Source organism: Protopterus annectens, chromosome 2.part1, assembly GCF_019279795.1.
Source record: "Protopterus annectens isolate FY-2018-M chromosome 2.part1, PAN1.0, whole genome shotgun sequence".
Taxonomy (NCBI): Eukaryota; Metazoa; Chordata; order Ceratodontiformes; family Protopteridae; genus Protopterus; species Protopterus annectens.
The window spans coordinates 445,936,109-445,953,892 of record NC_056729.1 but is presented as its reverse complement, the minus strand read 5'-3'; the positions used below and the strand labels follow the sequence as shown (position 1 = coordinate 445,953,892).

Below are 17,784 nucleotides of genomic sequence, written 5' to 3'. Positions count from 1 at the left end.
CTATTTACTTCCCTGGACCCCTGTCTAGCAGGGCGACTGACCTGATCCCCGGGGGTGAATTTCCTTTCTCCCATTGAGTCGTCAAGGTTCCTTTTGAAGAGGGCCAAGGAGGTGCTCTGCTTGACATGTATGGACAGTCTATTCCAGAGTCTGGGGAGTCTCTGGGTCAGGAACCTATCCCTCCAGCATGTTTTGTTTATTGTCTTGACAAGGTTTAGATCCCTGGAGCGTGTGGCTCTAAGGGATTGGGATTTCTTTAAGTGTAGCATGTCCAACAGCTCTCGGTTTGATATGGCCTTGTATGTTAAGCAGAGATCGCCTCTGAGTAGACGATATGTGACAGACTATAGCTGGAGTTTTTTAAGGTGGTTAGCATAGGGCATCTGCTTTAGGCCTGTGATTCTTTTAGTGAGGTATTTCTGTGGCCTTTCCAGTTGTTGCAGATGTCTTGAGAGGTACATACCAAATGAGGCGTTGTATTCTATAATGGGTCTAATGAGGGATGAGTAAAGTGGGACAATGACCTCCTTTTTTCTGGATGAAAAGCCCTTAGTGATGAGGTGTGCCACATAGAAGGATTTCCTGACTGTTGTGGCGATATGGTTATTGAAGGTGAGAACACTGTCCACCTGTGTCCCTAAGTCTCTTATCACATTTTCGGTGTTTAGTGTACTGCCACCTATGTGGTAATTCACGGGTACATGTTTTTTGGGATAACTATACATTTCTTTGCATTGAGCTTGAGCCCATGGCTCTGGCACCAAGCATCTCTTTCTGTAAGGCCCTTTTGTAGAGTATCCACATAATTTGGGGATTCAGTAATGGCTCCCAGTTTGCAGTCATCTGCAAACTTTGTTAGCCAGAGTCCCTTAGTGTTGGCCTGTACTTCAGAGAAGTAGATGCCAAACAAGAGCGGTCCCAGGACTGAACCCTAAGGTACTCCACTTCTCACTTGTATGGAGCTGGATCTGGAGTTAGCTACTTTTACAGTGTGGGTTCTGTCATTAAGCCAGTTGGCAACCCATCGAGTGACATAGGGATTAGTGCCCGGCTTAGTAAGTTTATCTATGATTCCAGAGTGGGGGATGGTGTCAAAGGCCTTGGCTAGGTCCAGATAGGCTGTGTGGACTGCCTTACCCTCATCCACGGCCCCGGAGACTGATTCGAAGAAGTCAGTCAGGTTCAGGAGACGCAACCGGCCCTTCACGAACCCAAACTGGGTGGGGTCCAGTGTTTGACGTTGCCAATATCTTTGTTTATAAGTTCCATGATAATACGTTCCATGGCCTTGCAGATCAGGCACGTCAGACTGATGGGGCGGTAGTTCTCGGGATCCAAGATGGAACCCCCTTGTGGAGTGAGATAACTTTAGCTGTGCACCACTCAGTGGGCACAAAGCCTGAAGTGAGAGTATGATTAAACATGACACTTAGGTGAGGTGCCATTTCATTCTGTAGTTCATGTAGTACACAGCCCGGGATGTCATCTGTTCCCATGGATGCTGTATTCTTAGCTTTGGAGAGTGCGTTTTTTACCTGTGTAGCCGTTTTTACTGGAATTTGGCAGTCTTCCGGTATTGAGATGGGCCGTTTAGTGGGTGAGAGGGGGGTGAATTTGGCACTGAATCGATCTGCCAGGATATTGGCAATATCCTTGGGATCAGTATATTTAATGCCATTCTGTTGTAGCTCAGAGCAGATCTGAGCATTGCCATTTAGATTATTGACATAGTTATAGAATGCCTTGTGGTTGTCTTTGGAATCTTTGGCAATTTTATTTTCGTAGCTAGCTTTGGAGGATTTTATGAGGGATCTCAGCTTCTTACTGAGGCTGGTAAGGGAGCTTTTTGCATCCTGAGATTTTCCTCTTTTCTGCAACAGTTTCTTCCTTTTGTTGTAAAGTTTGTTTATGGCAGGGGACCACCAGATTGGCTTCCTTTTTTGGAGGAGAGCATCTTGGTTCTATTTGGGATGGCACGATTCATGCATGAGTGGATGTGCTCATACAGTGCCTTAGTGTAGGACCCAGCAGTCGAACTTTCAGTTCCCATCTGCATGGGTGTCATGAAGTTTGTCACTTATGACTTGAGTAGCATAAAGTTGGCTTTGGAGAAGTTTTTTATGGAGGTTTCCTTACTGGGGAGTGGGGGTGGGATGTGGATGTTAAGGGTGATTAGCTTATGGTCTGACCTGACCAACGAGGGGATGACCATAGGTGTGGAGCATCAATTTCCCATGTTGGTAATTACCACGTCTAGGATATTGAAGCCCCTGGTGGGACTATGGATTAGTTTATCCAGGGCGTTGGAATTTATGAATTCCAAGAACCGCTGGGCAAAGGTGTTGGTACACGAGTAGTTTTCCTAGTTAATGGCAGGGTAGTTGAAATCACCCAGTATTCGGGTGTTTGTATCTTAATATTTTCCAGTATGTTTAGAAAGGTGTAGTGAGAATCTTGGGGCATGGTGGGGGATCTGTAGCAAGCTACAATTTGGATTGCAGTCGTACCTAATGTTAGTTGCACCTGGAGAATTTCAGACGCATTGTGTTGGGCAACTAGCCTGGTGGTGTGACTATCCTTGGTGAATATGGACACTCCTCCACCTTTAGTGTATTGATCCTGGTTTGGTGGCCGAAAAGTGTGGTAAGAGTTGTAGCCTGGTATTGCAGGGGTGCTCTCTGGAGCCTTAAACCAGGTCTCAGTTACTGCACAGATATTGATGTTCTCAATTTTTAGGAGTGCCTCGAGAGAGTGCATTTTGTGGTTTAGACTTCTAGCATTGAGTAGCATTACCTTCAGGTTTTGCATGCTTGTACCTGTTACGGTGGTGGTTTTGTCCTTTGAACTTTACCTAAAAAAGGCACTATAGGGGTGGCAACAGCCTTAGCCAGTAACCTGAATCTCAGGGGCGACAGGTGCAGACCATCTCTGGCAAAGCATCGTGGTCTGCCGATCATGTCGTCCCAGGCAGACAGATACTGGATCCCCTTTGAATGACACCAGAAGCTTAGCCAATTGTTAAAGTCATTCATTTTGTCCTTATACTGTGGTATCATTCTGGGCAAAGGCAGGATGCTACTCAGGGCTAGGGTCATATCTGCCTGGGCCACATGATCCAAGAGCCCTTCCATGTCTCTTTTCATGTAGTCCAGGGAGGTACGTCTCAAGTCATTCACTCCAACATGGACAATGACAGAGTCATATTTGTACTTGTTGTGGAGTGACTTGAGTGCATGCGTTATGTGGCGGATCCTTGCACCCGACAGGCAGCTGACTGTAATTTTCTCCTTGTTCAACCTGGTGAGTGGGACATCAGTGTGCCTGACTATAGAGTCACCTATGACTAAAGTGGTAGGTATGTTGTCTTGCCTTAGGGGCTGTTGCTGGGTGGCACACTGGTGTTGTGAGCTATATGACACTTTGGTTGTGATTGGTGTTTGTTTGCGTTTCAGCTTCGGAGGTCCTTGTTGCTTGGGCTTGCTTAGTTAATCAACTAACCTGCTATCTCTAACTAGGGAATTTCACACACACATGCACACACACACACCCCTTACTGACATCTCCGGAGTGAACGTCCATCTCATTTGAACCCAAGCACGTAACTTTAAATTCATTGTGCACACCCGCACAGATATGTGTATGTGTTGACAAGCCCAGATGCAATGTGTGTTCTTAAAGAAGAACCCTGCTAAAACACCTAGTGCTCAATCCAGTTCTGCTCAAGAGTAGATGGATTTTTACCTGGAAATTTTCCTGAGCTACTGCAGTGAGTCTTAGACTTCAGCAAGAGAGTATCTCAGGATTCTAGGGTTCATGGCCTCTGTGATTCTTATGATTCCACTCACCAAGTTACACATGAAAACAGTGCAGTGTAGTTTGTAAAAAAAGTGCATGGACTCAGCATCTTCATTTTCTGGAATTTCAGCTACCAGTTTTTGGCTTTGAAAAAAAAGGAACTGCACTGGTGGAGATAAATGCCTTTAAATTCAGGTCTTCCCTTTTCGCCTGAGATTTCCAGTAAGTCTGTAACTATAAGAAGTCCAAGATTGTACTTGGGCAGCATCCTCTATGAGCATGCTCTTCTCTCTGTAATGGCAAGAAAGTCATGACGATTTCTTCACTGTGACTGCTGATTTCCCTTTTCTGGGCTGTCCAGTCAGCAGTCAGAGTTTAGTGATGGGAGGGAGCCAGAGCTTTGTGAAGCTGGCTGGCTGTTTTTTGTATCCAAGCAGGATTCAACCCATATAGCCAAAAGGCTACTGCAGCAGTGATGAATTTGAATATCTATTGGTATGGTAAGTGCAACACGCACAGCTGTACATTCCACAAGGTTGTACTGGATTCTTTCTGTTTCTTTATATGTAGAATGGGTTCATTATCATTAACTCCATCTGTGCAAGTCCAACATTGAGAACATTGGAATGTCAACAACTGACATTACCAAATGTCCAAACTAGTCCCCCTTCTGGACCAATGGTAATGTTTGTTCCTGGGTCCAGAGTGATAGGGAGTTTTAGGGTTCAGTGTTTCTGTCAGGTGTACCACTAATTGGTATTCCATCTTTCTCAAAATGGTTTTGGGCATTGGTGGACTCGACTTCATGTGTGTTGAATTAATGAGAGTAAACCATAATATGTACCTATTCATTTTTTTTTATTTATTTCCCTTCTGGAAAACTATGTATGTTTTTCCATTTTCAAAATAAAAAGCTGCATGTTCTGAAATCAAAATATCTATTTTTGATAGTTTAACAGTAGTAGCTCTTCAGGAAAAGCAAAATAGTCATTTTCACTAGCTAAAATACTTGTTATATGTAGGTCCTAGTTTAAGTGATAACATATGTTTTTATCAAGCACTGATTAATTGATGACAGCAGCATGACAGCTTTGTTACTGAAAGACTTTCAACGAACATGTAGTGTTTCTCTCCACTGTTGTGTAACCGTAAAGTTGGTATGTATAAGTTAGGGAGTTCTCCCCCATACATGGGGAGAACAGAAGGGCTTGTCCCCTGAAAAAAAGCTTTAAAATGTGTTTGGTGAAAGTGTTTTTCAGAGATTTTCTTTTTATCAAAGCATTGACCCTTGCTGAATTATCATGAATCCATTTAAGTATTCCAAACTGTATCACTTCCTGAAAAAAGTTTTAATATACATAATTTTTTTTTCTATTTTTTGTAGATGACAATTTAATTAATCTTATAAAATAAAATCTAAAGTAACAGTCACATAAATTCCCTCTCTGCTTTTTTCTAGTAGGAGCATAAATGTTAATTAGTCATATAACCCAATTGCACATTGGAAGTCGTATATATAGCAAGTTGTCTTGGAATTGCTGTGAGAATATCAAACAAATGCAAACTAGATGTATACAATATGACAATTCCACAGTATCATTCTTTTCTAAAATTCCATAATATTTTCTGATCTAGAGCACTTTTTCTTCTTTTTGTTTCTATATGTTATTTAATAGTCACATCTAAATTGGCCATAGGTGAGAAAGTGTGTGCGAGTGAGTGGTATGAATGAACTACTGCGGCAGGGCTAGCCACCCAGCGGTGTAAACCTTGGCTCGAGATGATTGTCACTGCTGAAGTGACAACCCGACCCCATGTGCAAAATGGAAAAAGGGGTTGAGGATGGATGTAACATCAGAGTCTATTTTGTTTTACCAAACTCTGTTATTGTGTGATGTTTTACTTCACAAACAGTATTATATACACTAATATTATCCTTTTCCTTTTTTTCTCCTTGTCTCAGATTTCTTTTATTAACTTTTTATTCCTATAGGAGCATGCTTGCCTTCATAAACTTCACTAATACCTGCATCTAATCCATCACTAACAGCGTTTTCTTCTTTTATCTCTTCATCTACTGATCCACAATTACTGTGAGATATCTAATCCACTTCATCATAGTGTGTTCAAGTTCATCCTGAATGTCTTCATGCAAAGTTACCTCAACTGGTGCAATAGTATTATTAATTTGTAATTCTTGTTGATCAGTAAAATGTTTCTAATGACAGTCAAACCAAGAATGTCCTTTACATTTGCATTTCCTACAAAACTTTTTCACAGTATTTAATGGAATGTCCTACTTCCCCACACCTTGTGCATATTACTGTAAGTGTACATTAGAACAGCAAAAATAAAAAATCTTTGACAGTCATATAATGCAAAAGCCCTGTTCCTATTTATAATCACAGTGCTAAGAACATGTTAAAAAATCCCATTATCTGATTTTAAATCTGCTCACACTTCCAGGGCTCCATTACGTATAGCCTTTTCATCATACATTTTTTTATTTCAAAAACAGTTTGTCATAAAGTACAGTACAGCCTCATTGAACAGAAGAGGCTCCGCTTTGCGATTTTTGATTGGCTTGTATGCTGGTATACTAGACATTCAAAAATCGCAAAGTGGCTCTCAGGCAACTGGAAACTACACTTAACCGGCATCTACCAATCCCCATGGGTGCCGGTTATGTGAGATTTTATTTTCTGTAGACACACACACACACACTAACTTTTCATGCACAGACACTCACAAACATACTCACACTCTGTCTTTGTGCTCTTACACAAACAGTGACACACAGATATGCACACTTGTACACACTCATGCTCATATGTATGGCATATCTACGTAGAATGTCTGCGCAGGGTGAAGCAGCTCCAGTGTATCGTATGTAGATTCTCACTATTAAAAGGAATAGTCATGTACTGTAAGAATGCAGCACACACACACAAAGACACACACACACACACTTGTTATACTTTTGCATCCCTGACATAGCCAGTACTTGTGTAGTGTGTGTATCCATGAATCCTACATTTTGACAAGTCTTCTAACTGGTCATCTTGTTGGGATTTTTATTTGCCTTAATCTCTGCCATAGACTAGTACATTTCTATGTGGCACTTCAAGCATTGTTGGCTAAAGTACACAGTGGGAGTTCTAGGCAGCAGAGTGTAGCTGGCTCAGTCAGCTCTTTGTGCCAGTCCCACTAACTAGCACCTCACCCCCTCAGTTATTCTTGTGAATAGCAAATAAAAAAGGACTTCTGCAAACTACAGGACATCTATTGGCTTCCGGAAATACAGTACCCAATCCATGCACCCCCAGCCCTTTAATTAAAGAGCAAAAAAAAAAAACTCTTTGGATTACTGTAGGAAGCCAATTCAGCCAATCAAACCCCACCAAATCCATGCCCCCTTCATGTGAAGAGAGAAAAGAGCAGCTTTTCAGATGTAGTAAGCCATTTCAGCCAATCAAACCCCATCAAATCCATGCCCTCCCCCATCCTAATGAAGAGGAAAAAAACAGCTTCTTCAGATTACTGTAGGAAGACAATATGAACTTGTGGAAAGTACAGCTGGGTAAGTTGCACTTACTATAAAGTAGATTTTCAAATTCCTCACAGTTGCAGTAGCTTTCTTACTATATGGCTTCCTAAAGTAATTCAGACAATCTGCAGTCCCCAAGTGAGAAAAAAAAAAAAACAAACTCAAGTGCCGTTTGGAACCAGCATTCCGGTACAGAAAAAAAAAGTGCAAGCCTGTCTCTTGATTGCACTCCCAACACTTTGTTCCTAGGAAATTGCCCCCTTTGCCCAACCCTTGCTATGTTACTGCTAGGCAGTGGGGGTCTACAAATCAGAACTTTCTTATGAAGCATGCAAGACAGCTTGTGTTCATCTTGCATACTTTAAAGCCAGGTCTGAATATCATTCTTTGACTTCTTTTAAGTAGAAGAAAGGTAAGCAAAATGGAAAATGGTGGGGAGACAGAAACAAGCATCCAGATGGGATGAGGCAGTATGTAAAGTATGTAAATGGGCACACTGGCTGGAGCAGTGACATTTTTGGCATTGCCGCCATTGTGCCAAATAAACAAAATTAAATAAATACATTGTCTATATTTTTCTAAAATATATATCTGAAGCACAAACTCTTCTAGCAGACTTTAACACCGTATTCTCATTGTGTGTCTTTTTCAGCTTGTAGAAGGCCTGCTGGAGTTCTGTTTCTGCACATTTCGTCAGTCTCTGGCATTGAGAGTTGAATTTCCTGCAATGCTAGTGGAAATAATTAATGATCAGTTACCAAAAGTGGAAGCTGGACAGACAAAGTCATTGTACTTTCACAGGAAGTAGTGGAACAAATAACAGTGTCTTACAGGAGGAGAACTATGCCTTAAGGTTGCTTAATGAATTCCATGTAGCTGAAGGACCTGAAAATATATTTCTGTCTTGCAGTTTCCTTGAAGTGACCACATAAAAGATGATTTGCACGTAACAGGACTGAAGATCTGGAAAGAAAAACACCACCTCAATGACTCAGAAACACACAAAAATGCTGTTATTGTGGATGAAAAGCCATATTTAGTTAACATTTGTAAGAACTCAACAGTTAAACAGAGACTGACATTTAAAATATGCCATGGAATTTCTAAGCATCATTTTACACCAAGAAAAGGATTAAAGAGCTAATAACATTTTTTCTTCTTAAGACTAAGAATGGCATATTAATATATATAGTCATTATGGGGCATTATATTTTTCTTGTAAAAAGATTGTACAGCAGTAGCAAAGGAAAATTTTTTGTTGTTGTTTAATCACATTATCAAATCTTGGGCATTTTTTCTTCTACGTTATTTAGTGTAGCTGCAGTGCTGTGTATTAAAGCTCAGTTATTGTGTAGAATTTGTCATAAAATGTCCAGACAGGCCTCAGTTTTTATTGCATTTCTTGTGCTGGCTTGAGAAATAATATTTGCAGTCCTTGTCTTTTCTGTATATTGATGTATGTATAAATTGTGAAGGACCTGAAATAAGCTGTTTGGAACTGTTGTAAATGAGACAGAACAATAATAATCTTTAATGGTTAATACGAAGAATGGGAATGTATTTTTGAAAGAATTCTATTTTGCAGGAAAATATTTAAGTACTTTATCTAAAAGAGATTAAGTTTTTTTTGTATAGTGAAATGTTTATGCATGCATAATTTACCAGCGTTTACAGTGTATTTAAGAAAGAAAGCCGTGCCTTTTTTAACCTCCTATCTCATGTACTATTTTACAGGTTTTGGTACCTGTTGTAAATAATGACACATTAAGTTACAGTTGTTTGAGCATTTTTACTCCTCTTGTCAACTTACCATGTTGTTTACTTGTGAAATATTGTGTTATCAACCCCACCTAAAAACACACACACACACACATGCATGATGTCAGATGGACATTTACAGGTTCATGAAATGCCTATAAAGGACTGCTGCATGCTCTTTATAACAATGTGACAGTACTTAGCCAGAAAAATGAATAATCTGAAGCTGTTACATGACAGTTACACTAAATTTATAGAAAGCTATTTTGCTTGCTTATTTGTTTTAGTCTGTAAGGACCAGAAGCATATCCAAAACAGGACCAAAGCAGCTGTGGCATCCAGGGTCTGAGTCTGCTGCAGTGGAGTGGATATTGTAGAAAAGGAGGACAACAGCATTTTGTATCTTTTTTTTTTTTTTTGGATAATTTGTGTAATTTCTCCTGCCCACCAAACCACTAGAATGTTTTATGTCATTCATTTTAATCCCATCAAATGTCTCAGACTAGCCTAACTGATTCCAGTTTGGGCGAATAGCTGTTAGATATACATTCCTACAATTTATATATATGTCTTAATTAAAGACCTCCAGCAGGTAAGGCTCCTGATATTTCTGCCTTCTCCCTTATGTTGTGATGTCCTATTCTGCTAAATAGTTTTTGTTTATTATTCCACTGTTGGAAGAAAGACCTTACATCAGTTAACTGTACACCTTGGCATACTGTTCTTGTTTTGCCTTCCACACTGCTTCATATAGTACAGAAACTCTGAACTTTATCTGGTACACTAATCACAGGTAGTCTCAACTTTGTTCTTTGTTCTGGCTTTAACTGTTCCATTCTGGAATTGGGGATTTTTTTCTTGCTGCCTGCTTTTGACAGTTTGATAATCTGTGCACAGTTTATGCAGATTTCAGGGATCCTGCCTTGCTTCGTAAATGTCATGTCTTCATGTTGTGCTACATATTGTAATATCATCAGAGTGCAGTTTTATTCCAGTTCATCATCTTTAAATGTGATTGTCAAAATGGTTTAGACATATTTTAATTATTTCCTGTATGCCATATTTTGCTGTTTGATATCTCAGCATTCCCCGAAACACACACACATCTTTTGGCTTGTTTGGCTGTTAATCAGTAATTTCTTCATTCATTCAGGCATTCATTTTCTGAGGTGATTGTTTTGGATATATTCTTGTATAGTAACATAGCTCTTCTGCCTGGCTCGCTGAGCCATTATTTTTCACCCAGTTGAGGAGGACTGGTTTTATTCCTATGATATACGTATCTATGTGCAAGCCAACGTTACCTGCTGTCTTGTGTGGAATTTTTGCTTTAGGAAATCCATTGCAACTGTTTGTGCATCTTCAGCTGAGTTCATATTTTAACAGGTATTTTTACTCTGTATTTCTTATCCACTTCTGCAGCCAAGTTGCTGCTGACAGCCAAGTCAGATAATTTTTTCAAAGATTATGTAGCATTATTTGAGTCAGTGCTGTTTGTGTTTGTATTAGGTTAATACAATGTTTCTTCAACTAGTGCAGGTTTGATATAAAAAAAAAATCAGCACAGAGTAGTTGGTACTAAGGTTTCAGGGTAGGTCATGTCTGTCTGAAGGTGAAGGTAAAAGTCTATGCCTTGAAGCCTGACTGGGTAATCCAGATTCAGTTCTATTATTCTGATTTTTTTTTTTTTTGGGGGGGGGGGGGGGGGGGTTGCCTAACAAGTTGATTGGCCAATTCTATTCTTGACCCTCATTAACTCTATCATCTAAGCAGGCATTGATTAGTCAGCCCTGCCTCCCCAGTGCCTGGCATTTTTTTCCCATAATTACCATAAATCATTCCCACAGAGCAGGCTAACATCAGGCTCTTGATGCTGATTGAAGCAGCGTTCCCTAACCACATTCTCCCTGACTACCAAAAATGTGTTTTGGAGCAACTATTTAAGCCTCAAGTTGTGTTTGTATTTAATTTGTAGTCTGATGAAACCCTGAGCAGAAACAAAAGCACTCGCTTGGCTTTAGGCCCTGAAATAAATAAATTGACTTTGTTCCATATATATGTTTTTCAGCATTGCATTTTATTGTTTGATAAGCTAAGGTCAGGTAATAAAAAACATGACTTAATATGTGTGAGAACTTTTACATGTACTTGGACAACACAAATTGTTGGAGGTTGCAAGTTGCAGATGAAAACCTTTGTATAGTTATGGATGGTGTAATATAAGTTTTTGGTTGAAGGCAGGGTGTCATGATTGTGCATAGATGTAAAACAATTGAACTTCTATGCAAAACTGCTGTAGTCTTAGTTTATACAAGAGCAGGTTTTGTATCATACAGCTTTTTACCATTCAGGTGTAACTAGTTTTTCTGCACTGCTTGCATCAAGTAGTGAAAGTTTATCCATAGGTTGCAGTGCTTTACTTGGATAATAAAGGTCAGACTGACAGGATTCCAGTTGTATATGTCTTCGTCTTCTACTCATCACCCACTTTTCTCATTATTTTACAGCTCCCTACTGTGTTTCATATTTCTCTAGAATGTATTTTACTTTGACAGACCATCTGCAAAGACTCAACATTTGCGGACATCCTTTTTGTCCCCTTTAATGTAACTCTTCTTAAAAAAAAAGCTTCTATTCTTGGAATTTGATTAGGTTCATAGGTGTTTACTAGGCTAACAACCATAGTGGCCTTTTTAAGCCAAACCATGCATCCGAAATCTTTGACAAGTCCTGGTACACGTGATAAGTGTAAACTTGTGCTTGGGAGATGAAACATTTACAAGCAGGAGCCTGGGAGATGAACCATTTACAGGCTGCCTGTGTCCATTAGGAATGTAGGTGCCAAACCAGGGATGAATTTCCTGTTTCACATCCAGTTGTCCAAGTTACACTTGAATTGGGTTAGGGAGGAACTCTGTTTTACATGGATAGGGAGAAGGGGGTTAGGGAGGAACTCTGCTTTACATGGATTGGGAGTTGGTTCCAGAGAAAGGGTAGTCTCTGTGATACATACCTGTCTCTCCAGCAGGTCCTGTTTATATCACAGGCAAGTTTTAAATCTTTAGAATGGGTAATTCTGGCACTGTTTGTTTTGCAGATATGCAGGAGGTTCATAAGGGTGGGGTCTAACAATACCTTGTATGCCAGGCAGAGATCTCCCCTCAACAGCCTGCAGGAGACAGAATACAGGGATAGGGCCTTAAGGCAGTCTGTGTAGGACATATTACTTACACCCTGTATTCTTTTAGTCTGGAACCTCTGTACATATTCCAGTTGTTGAGTATGCCTGGTTAGGTACATATCAAAGTGGGCATTGTACTCGATATGTTTGATGAATTCCAAATACAATGGAACAATGACTTCCTTGGACTTAGATGCCATACCTTTGTTTATAACTTGCGCAACATAGAATGATTTCCTCACCATTGTAGACATGTGATGATCAAAGGCTAGATTACTGCCTATGTGTGTCCCTAAGTCCCTGACTACTGGGTCAACTCTAAGGAGTTTGTTGTCAATATGATAGTTACTAGGGATGGATGACTTCCTGAAGGATAGTATTATGCATTTGTTGGCATTTAGTTTTAGACCATGGCTCTGACACCAGTTGTTTGTGTCAGCCCTTCCTGGAGAACATTTGTGTCTGTGGGGGATTCTATGACTGCTCCTAATTTGCAGTCATCTACAAATTTAGTCAGCCAGAGGCCATTGACATCGGTCTTGACTTCAGGGAAGTAAATGCCAAAAAGTAGCGGTCCTAGGACCGATCTCTGAGGGACGCCACTTGTGACTTGCCTCTTTATAGAGGTAAACTTCCCAATTCTGTCTTCCTGTGTCCTCTGTGTGAGCCAGTTGACTATTCACCAGATGACATAAGAGTTTATACCTAACCCCTTGAGTTTATCAGCAATGCATAAGTAGAGTATTGTGTCAAATGCTTTGGCCAGGTTAAGGTAGGCGGTGTGAACTGTTTTGCCCTTATCTGTTGCTTTGGTGACCTTCATGAATAGGTCCACCAGGTTGAGTAGGCATGACCTGCCCTTGACAAAACCAAATTGAGTTAGCTCCAGTGTCTGGAGGTTTACTATATTATTGTTGATTATTTCTGTGATCATTCTTTCCATGACTTTGCATATGAGACTATTGATACTTATGGTTCTGTAGTTTCTATGGTATGTAGATGGTCCACCTTTGTGCAGAGGGATCACTGTTGCCTTTCTCCATTCATGAGGCATGAAGCCTGTTTGGAGGCTACAGGTAATAGTAATTCCAGAAGCCCTGATAGGTCATTTTTCATGCTATTTAAAAGGCATCCTAGGATATTGTCTGGGCCCATTGATACAGTGTTCTTGGTCTTAGAGAGAGCATCAAGGACCTGTTCCCTACTAATAGCAGGGGAAGTTATATTTGGTGTATATGATATTTCCTGAGGTGAGGTTGATTGATCAGTTTCGCCCACACATGGTTGTCCTTCTCTGTGATCAGGTGTCGTGTGCACATCCAGGACTTTCAGTACTGTGTAGCCACTTGTGTAATTCCTGTTGCTACCTAATGTGTTGTCATTTGAACGTTTACCCTTTCAATGCCTTAAAAGCTCAAAGATTCCGATTCCATCTGCTGTTTCTAGATCATGGGGCAGAATGACTACATAAGATACATTTTGTGCTTGCGACTGGTCATAATTTTGATGTAGTGCACAGAACATGGTGATTATGTTCCAATATTTGTTAAAAGTTACCATGACTCAGTGTTACTCTAGCACGAGACCCTAAGGTCATGCACAGCACTAAAAGCTGACAATGCCAGCCAGTAAACAGCTGCAGCAGGATATGAAATGGTTTTGTTTCTCCCTGCTGTTTAAAACATTACAAGTAGTCAGTGTGTAGGAACAAGCTGCTTCCCTTAGACGGGGCATATGTAATGATGTCTCCTGCTGGCTTTTTGTCAGTGTTTAACAACTGCTTTACGAGCTTTCAAAGCCAGCACTACACTTGTAAGGGGGTATTTTTTTAGTTTTATTTTTCTGTAACTAATAGACTACAGAAAATTATGATCGAATCTCCGGTTGTAATTGGATCCAGTGATTGGCTCTTCACTCTCTAGATGAATTTCTTGACATCCATGTCTCAGACACATAATAAGCCAGTTACAGTCAGAGACCTAATTATAATCCTGTATATTGCAAGTAAGAGCACTTTAATCCCTCAGCTCACAGACACTGAAAACAAAAACTTCAAGCTTTTGTCACTGCCTTGTACTTAACAAAGATGGGGAGGGCATTGGGCATCGACTAGTCAGGGACGCATCCATAGAACCCAAGCAGGAATATGAATAGCAGATGGTACATGGTAAAAAGAAAAACAAAAAACTAAACCACTATAAAACAATTCAAAGCCGTCCAAGGTGCAAGAACAAAACTGCCACAAAATATGTTAAGCTGCTTTTACTATAATAAAACACTTTTTGTTTGATACTATGACCAGACTTCTTCAGACTGAGGCAGTTTCGTTCTTGCACCTCAGATGGTACATGGTTTCAAACCCAGTCCAGGCCTACTTCTACTTCTAAGCAACCTTTCCTTTGTGGCCTTCAGTCCTTTGTCCCATGGTTTGTCATATTTGTATATCAGATCACTGCTGTCCTGCAGGTGGATAAGAGTTTGACTGGAGAACGAACCCATGACACCTACTTTTCAGGAAAGAGATCTTAGATTTATTCTGCTTTGCTTTGTTTACCAGGGAAAGCTGATGTGCTTTATATCATATAGGAGGAGGCTCTCAGATCTATGTAATATGGTTCCAGGCCTACGCTTGGATACAGGAGATTGATTGGCTTTATCTCCTGAAAGCAGCAACTATATACCACTAAAGGATGAAGTTATCCTATTTGTCTCTCTTGTATTTGATTTTGTAATCTCATCAATCTGTTTCTCATCTTAAGACTTTGAAAATCTGTTCAGTACTTGGTAGAAAACAGCTGAGCAGGTGCATGTAAGGCACTCTGCCATGCCCCATCTTCGGTTCCTCATGTCATCCCATTATGCATTCAATGAACCATAAATTCACTGTTAATAGACCATGTATTTTTTGCTTGTCTTGTGCACCTTGCGTGGGAAGTGCACATAATGTGGCCCATGGGTGACAACCAGATGAAGCCTATTATCCCCCCCTCAAAAAACAAAATGTTGACCAGGCAATCCCACTGGACACACAGTTTATTTGCAGGGCAACTCAGGAGTAATGATGAGTTAAGTTTAACACTAGCTACCCCTGAATCTGAACGGACAGAGCCTGTTGTGCAAGAAGGTAACAGGAACAAAGAGATTTCCCTCAATTTTCAGATCCTGTCCTTCAGAACCATCATTTGGAGAAACAATTTGGCTTGTGAAGTCAACTGCAGAGTGGCCATCTGTCCATTGTCTTCTACATATAAAGGAACTTTATTGCTTACATTGGGAGGAAGGAGGTGGAAGAGTGGGTTTCATCTTCCCTGGAGTTTATTATTGGAGTACAGTACTCACTGCTTAGAAACACCCATGATTATCTATATATCTCTCTCTGTATCTCTCACTCTGTATATATGTGTATATATGCACTGTTCTTATTTCCAAACTTCAACTCAGCACTGTCAAATCCATCTATATTATCTGTATCTATCTACCTCCTGGTAATAACAATGCTACCATGAAAGATATCCTTTGCTGGCTATCTCAAAACCTGCCCCAAGAAGCCATAATCCTAGGTGATTTTAAGATTGATTGCAACAGCCACCCTACCACCCACATTAACCTATTTGTTTGTTCTCAAACCATTACCTCCCCTACCAGGATAAACAAGCCTAACAAGAAAGCAAGTACTTTAGATTGGATTCTCATAAATAACCATCCCCAGATATATGAATTTGGAACCCTCCCTGATGATGTAAGTGACCACTCACTTACCTACATCATCAGTCATAAGACCAATGCTTCCATTCCAACCACTTTCAGGAAAATTAGGTCCAAGAAGAACTTTAACCCTGATCTCTTCCAAAGCGAACTAAGAGCATGTGACTGATCTCCCTTAAAATACCTCCCATTGGAAGAAGCTGTTAAATACTTTAATTCTAAATTCCTAGCCATTTTAGACCACCATGCACCAACCTGTTCTATTAGAATTAGGACTAAATCCGCCCCATGGCTTTCAAAAGAAACCAAACAACAAATTCACCTCAGAAATAAATACTGGGCCAAATGGCGAATGACTAAAAGCCCTGTAGACCAACAAAACATCAGACGGCTGAGAAATGACACTAAGAAAGCTACACTGTCTGATAAAAGAAACTACTACCTACAATTCCAGCAGACTAACCATAATAAACCACAAAAATTCTGGGCAAGCATTAACCAACTACTACACCCAGGTCAATCCATTACACCAAACCCACAAGGCACAGACCAGGAAAATCCCAAGCATACTGCCATTGCCTTCAATACCTTTTTCACTGACGCCATTCAAACACTTGCCAGTCAGCTATCACCTAATAACTTAACTATACCAACCTCTAACACAACCCCACCCCCTCCATTTCTCTTCCAACCAGTCCCTACAGCATATATTCTTACCCTTGTCCAAAAACTGAAACCATGCTCTCCTTCAGCAGACCAACTACCTGCTGAATATTTACAGAAATCAGCCATATCCATTCCCTGTCCCATTTCCATTCTGATTAATAGAACCATCAGTGAAGGACACATCCCTAGCATCTGGAAAGTATCCCATATTATCCCCCTTCATAAAGGTGGAAACTCTACTGAATTCTCCAACTACCGACCCATAACCCTACTTTCTCCTTTGGCAAAGATCATGGAAAAATGCATCCATAGGCAATTGCTAGACCACCTAATCCAAAATAACTTACTTTCCAGCTGTAAACATGGTTTCAGACCTTCCCAGAGCACTACTACTGCCCTCCTTTCCTTTACTGACTGTATTAAAAAAAAAAACGTAACTACACTATGCTTTCCTCTGCACTGTTTATCAATCTGTCCAAGGCATTTGATATGGTAAATCACCAAATACTTATAAATATCCTCAAATCCCTGTCACTAGATGCACTCACTACAAAATGGTTTCAGTCCGACTTAGATAACAGACAACAGGCGGTGCTTTGGCACAACATTCTGTGTACCCACCTGCCCATTAACATTGGCGTCCCTCAAGGGTCCATATTAGGACCCCTGTTTTTCTCCATATTTATCAATGACCTTCATTTAGCAATCCCCCAAGCTACATACATACAATACGCAGATGATTCCACACTTATATGCACAGCCACATCCACTTCTGAACTTCACTCCCTTACCCAAAAGGTATTTAATATAGTAGAACAATGATTTACACAGCGTTGCCTCTTCTTGATCCCCCAAAAAACGAAACTCCTCCTTTTTAACCCTACTCATAAGTCCTCTCCAATAGATTTCTCAGTTACATCCACTACTTGGCATCACCATTGACAACAACCTTAACTTTGACATCCATATCAACAATACTATAAAAACTGTCCACAAAAAACTAAGCTCTCTCTACAGGATTAAACCCTTCCTTTCACCTACAGCCAGAACAACTATTGCTCACACTCATCTAATCTCTACACTCCTCTACGCCTCACCCATATATACTAATCTATCTAAGAATAACCTCAAC

The 17,784-nt window shown here is 40.3% G+C and overlaps 1 protein-coding gene across 1 annotated transcript in view; it reads left to right on the top strand.

Moving 5' to 3' along the window:
* NR3C2 (nuclear receptor subfamily 3 group C member 2) overlaps nucleotides 1-9,116 on the top strand; it is a 1,048,765-nt gene extending 1,039,649 nt beyond the window's left edge. Inside the window, exon 10 of the mRNA XM_044062249.1 lies at nucleotides 7,995-9,116. Coding sequence (XP_043918184.1) covers nucleotides 7,995-8,150 — 156 coding nt within the window. The 3' untranslated portion in view covers nucleotides 8,151-9,116. The remainder of the gene's footprint in view (nucleotides 1-7,994) is intronic.
* The last annotated feature ends 8,668 nt before the right edge of the window (nucleotides 9,117-17,784 follow it).